Source organism: Gossypium hirsutum, chromosome D01 (assembly GCF_007990345.1).
Source record: "Gossypium hirsutum isolate 1008001.06 chromosome D01, Gossypium_hirsutum_v2.1, whole genome shotgun sequence".
Classification (NCBI taxonomy): domain Eukaryota; kingdom Viridiplantae; phylum Streptophyta; class Magnoliopsida; order Malvales; family Malvaceae; genus Gossypium; species Gossypium hirsutum.
Genome location: NC_053437.1, coordinates 6187023 through 6192228, shown reverse-complemented (window position 1 = coordinate 6192228; position 5206 = coordinate 6187023). Strand labels below are relative to the sequence as shown.

General features: G+C 31.5%; 1 protein-coding gene across 1 annotated transcript; it reads left to right on the top strand.

Moving 5' to 3' along the window:
* The first annotated feature begins 2484 nt into the window (after window positions 1-2484).
* Window positions 2485-3107, top strand: LOC107917675 (uncharacterized). Its single transcript, XM_016846969.2, has one exon. It carries the CDS (start codon window positions 2494-2496, stop codon window positions 2875-2877), a length of 384 nt encoding a protein of 127 aa, XP_016702458.1. The 5' UTR covers window positions 2485-2493; the 3' UTR covers window positions 2878-3107.
* The last annotated feature ends 2099 nt before the right edge of the window (window positions 3108-5206 follow it).

Below are 5206 nucleotides of genomic sequence, written 5' to 3'. Positions count from 1 at the left end.
TGGACCTAATGGTGTCATAGCACAAACTCTTGTTAGCTCGGTCGAAGGAATCCCATTTAAGTTTATAAACGGGTTAGATATTGATAGTAGTACAGGAGTTATCTATTTTACAGATAGTAGTACTACTTTTCAAAAAAGGTATGTTTTTCTTTTGAACTATTGGAATTTTTTAATTTCAACTTTTTGAATATTTATATAATTTTTAATCAAGTTTTTAATATTTATGTATAAGTATGCGGATTTTTTGTCCAGATCAACTGATAGTAGCGAAAGGTTACTAAAATATGATCTACATACAAAAAAACACATCCGTTACATATATAGGTTTGATGCTTCCAAACAGAGTAGCTTTGAACAAAAATCATTCTTTTCTTTTGGTGGCGGAAATAACACGAAAAAGAATATTGAAGTGTAATCTTGGAACAAATAATTTTGAGCCCAAAGTATTTGTTGAGCTACCTAGAGTTCCTGATAATATTAAGATGAACCATAAAAGAGAATTCTGGGTAGCTTTAAACGCAGGAAGGCTTGGAGAGATCAAGGATGATGTTCCGGTTACAAAATTAATGGGGTTAATCGAACTTTATATATTGGTTTGGTTACAAAATTTTATGTTGCTATTTTAAAATTTTAAGTTTTCATTCTATTAGTAAAATTAGTGTGATTAACTACAAAACTTTAAGTTGCTATTTTAATTGTTGTAGTTAGGTTACAAAACCTTAGGTTGTTACTTTAAAAGTCTAATTTGTTTTTAAGTGAGTTTTATGAGAATGTTTTATTTTTATTTTTCAATTTCCTGTATTAAGAAATATAAAAGTTAATAAAAAATCACATATATCATCTTTTGTTCTCGTATCATTACTTAGTTTCAATTTATACCTTTGAACCTAGAAATTGTATCGCGGGCATTGGATATTTAGAAACTCTAGCCCTGAAATCGTATAATAGCCAGGAATCAACCACCACAATCATATCATACTGCAAGCAGCCACCAAGAAGGAACCACCAGAATTTTGAAGTTAATCCTAGAAGGAAAAACCAACACAGTTGAGATCTTGAAATGGGATACTCTAAATGTGATATTCTGAAATTTGAGCCAACACAAATACTTTCATTTTGTGGTACAGTCAAAATTCACAAAACTGGTGTCTTATTCTAGTCATTTAGTTACCATCATTTTGTGTTAAATAAAATCATTTAAAAAATATAAAGAAAAATCTTTATAATATAATATAAGACATATGACGTTTTTTTACTGGCAGGATATCCTGGTCGATTTTTTAAACGTAAAAGGACGATAAGGTTAAGTCTTAATCTGGAAAAGAAAATTTTAAAACCCAAATTTTTTTTAAAAAAAGGCATATTTTAAGGACTTAGTGATGCATTAAGCCATAATTTATTTTATCTAAACTGCATTGTGCATTTATTAAATGGTTGGACTGTTAAACGAGCTGCTTGTTGTGGCTCTTATTATATAGTTGGACTGTGGAGTGGAAGAGAGTTGTTTAAGTCAAAGAAGTCTCTACGTATTATACAAAAAGATGCATATTCTGAGGATAAAGGTTTGGCCATTTCATATATCTTTATACCCTTTGAATCATTTTATACTTTCTTAGTGGAATCAATTAACATTATCTACTTTCCACAAACAGGCTTGAGAAGCATGTAGAGAATTTTGTTAATGAGAGAGTTGAATATCTTGAGTTAATTGACTAAAATGATGCACAAAGTGCATGGCACATATATCAGATTAGGAAATTGTGAGGATTCATTATGATACTATACTATGGAGAGACTTCAATTTGTGTCATTTTTCTTTAGATAAATTTTTGATCAAAATTAATAATATCTCATAGTTTCGGTGCGAGTTTTATTAGCAACTAGTGACACATAATCTATTATGTTAGGGGAGAATTTTAAGGAAACAATTTAGGCAGTCTTAATCTTCCTTCTGCCATTTTTCATCAAATTAATAATGTTAAAACAGGGCCTTGAGTTAGCAGCTTTTTTTTTTCAAGCTCTTCTGATCTTGAAGAAATGAGAAAAAGGGCAACCAAAAATAAAAAAGGGAAAGAAGAGAAAGAGGGAGAGCAAATTAGCAATGACCCTCTGTTTGGCAAGAATCAGAGAGAAAATGGAAGTTCAGACCACACTGCTTTCCAACAAATGCTGATACAAAATGCCAACACCCGTGACATGGAACACTTCCTTTTTCCTTTTTGTCATAACGCTAGAGCTTAGAAGATTAAAAACTAAATGGATATTCTTTACTTAGTCTTTATGCTAAAACAATGTTAATCTTGGATTAGTGGGGCATTAATTTTATCATCGAAGTCGGTAATATGCTTTGGCAAAGCTGAAATAACTAAGTTTGTTGGTTAATGTTGACCAAACTTCAAATATTCTACAAAAAGATGGCTATGAAGCCTATAAATAGGCAATCCCGCACCCCCCCAAGCTATGCACTATCAACCCTGAATTTGATAACTTTCAATGGCGAGCTTCAAAGTTTTATTCTACCTTTCCCTACAAGTTTTGTTCTTGGTTTCGAGTTCCGGTACTCGGTTGTTTCATCCGTTTTCGACTGCTGACCCGGCATTGGAAATGGAATCAAAACCACAGTATAAGGCTAGTAGTACAGATGATGAAGTAGAGATAACTTATAGGTTTGAATCCAAACAATTTTCAGGCACAGACCAGTTAGCATTGGCAGTTGCAGGCAAACAACACTCTAAAGCAACCATTATTGAAGCCAAGCGTCCATTGATCGAAGAAGGCAGGGAAGCCATTAAAGCAAGCATTCAAAGAAATGGCGGAATCCCATTCGAGTCGAAACGACTTAGTCCAGGGGGACCTGACCCTCATCATCATAAATAATCATGCGTTTTGTTAGCAGCCGGTGATTTGCACCATCAGAAAAAAGAGAGAAAAATGTTAGAAATTTCATTTTCCATACATTTTCTTTTACTTGCTTCTAGTGTAGATCATTTGGTGTGTGGATGACTGTTTGTACAATTGTTCTTCAATTACTTAGCTATTGGAGATCAAAATAAGGTGACATAATTTGACCAATAATATATCAGACTTCAATAATCTATATATCCATCATTTTGTAGCAATTCAACTATCTGAAGCTTTTATTTTCTATGGATAGACTTCTTTTTAACATTTTTCTGGCTAAACTACTTTGGAGATGGTGGGATGTTCGGATATCTTCATTACACTCACAAATCAGCAAATTACGACCACCTTCATTTATTTTTTTGGGAATCCATCTAGCTTCACTCTGCAGCACATGCATTTGCGATTGGTGCTAGCTAGATTGTTGTTCATGTCATTTTTCACCACAAGTAAAATTAATATTATCTCTTCTTTTTTATCACATATACGCACATATATGGGATGAATAGACTTGATATGATGTAAACCATATTAATGATTTTAACTGTATGTCATAAATTAGCACTCTAAATTTCAACTAATATGTGCTTGATATTGATATCAAAAAGAAATGTGTGGTATTTGGATTTTTTTTTTACTTAAAGTTGGAATTATATCAAGAATTTAAATTTACTTTGATGGATTCAAACACGACATGCTTAATAATTTAAGAAGGAATTATTTTATGGACCATTTCTACCACATCATTTATGGTTTTTTTAATTATTTAATAATATTTTGGTAATTTTTTTCAATATTATTCACACATAATTTTGATAATTTTTTATTCTAAACCTTGAACCTCGAATCCAAACCCTGAACATTGTACTCCGAACTTGAATCTTGAATCCCAAGTTTAGAGTTTAGGGTTTGAATTCAAGGTTTAGATTTGGAGTTCAAGATTCGGGATAGAGGACTAGGGGTTGGAGGTTAAGGATATAGGGCTCAGGACTCAGGGTTCTGGATTCTGGGTTTGGCGTTCATGATAAAAATTTAATAAAATTATATGTCAACGACATGAAAAAATTTGTTGAAATGTCATTAAATAATTGAAAAAAAATTATAAATAATGTGATCAGAAATATCTATAAAATATTTTTTAAAATTTCAGATATAACGCGATGATATTGTTAGAAAAGATAATTAAAATAATACTAGATAAATACTAAAAGAACGACATGTATGTGTATTGCACTGTTTAAACTACAACCCCCCCCCCCCATGATGGCAAATCCCATGTATATACTCTCAACCATATTTTGTAGGTCGTTTCAGCTGTCAAACAAAGAAATTAGAACTTACTGTAATTTTTTGGCGGAGGGAGGATCATTTGTTTCTATTTTAGATTCAATTGCAACATGGTCTTCCAATGAACTCGATTTAAGAGTAAGTTTCGACTTGCTTTTTGATCTTATCCGAATGTGAAAGGGGACCGCCATTGATATAAAATATAAAGGATGAACATGAATTTTAAGTAATTAAAGAAATGTAGGTTCGAAATTAAAATTAAAATTTAATATTAATAGGATTACTCTTTTAAAATATGATTAAAATATGTTGAATTTCTTGTATTCGAGATGATAATTTTAACTTCAAAACTCTGTTTATTTTTATTTTATATTATCTTATTTCCTATTTACCTATTACGAGTCACAATCATAATGAATCCAGCAAGTTAATGGAGTTGGGGGGTATGTGGAACCTACTAAAGAAAAAAAAAAAAAGACTAAAGTCGGCTCAGTGATACCGACCAGACCCAACCAAAGGCCAATAGTGTTCTTTGCTTTTACTAGATTTCATCATTTGATGTTAAAGGGGACTATTCAAAATGGGCAAAAACTGAGTTCCCCTAATTTTAATAGAAAGAAATGATTTACTATTGAAACGGAAAAACCTGATCAATCTCTAGCTTGGATTAAACATGTTTATGCCCTTTCTCATTAATCCTTTTGAAGATTTCAAGAAAAAAAATTCCAAGCACATCATATTAATTTATTTGTTTAATACATGTTTTGACTTTTATATTATAATGAAATTCCCACTTTGATTTTTTTTTCTATCACTTGATTCCCTCAATTTTCATTTCATTCATTAAATTAGCCCATTGACAATTGTTGGTTTTGTTTTGTTTGACATCCCACATGGTAGAGGGGATGCATTTATGTCACCTCAACCACTTATATAGTAAGTGTTTAAGGCTTTACTTTGAAATCATCCTAATCTCTTCCCTTCGTGTAAGTGTATTATTAGTTCGTAAATCTTCTGG

Coding starts and splice junctions, on each gene's coding strand:
- LOC107917675 (XM_016846969.2), top strand. CDS start 2,494: ATGGCGAGCTTCAAAGTTTTATTCTACCTTTCCCTACAAGTTTTGTTC.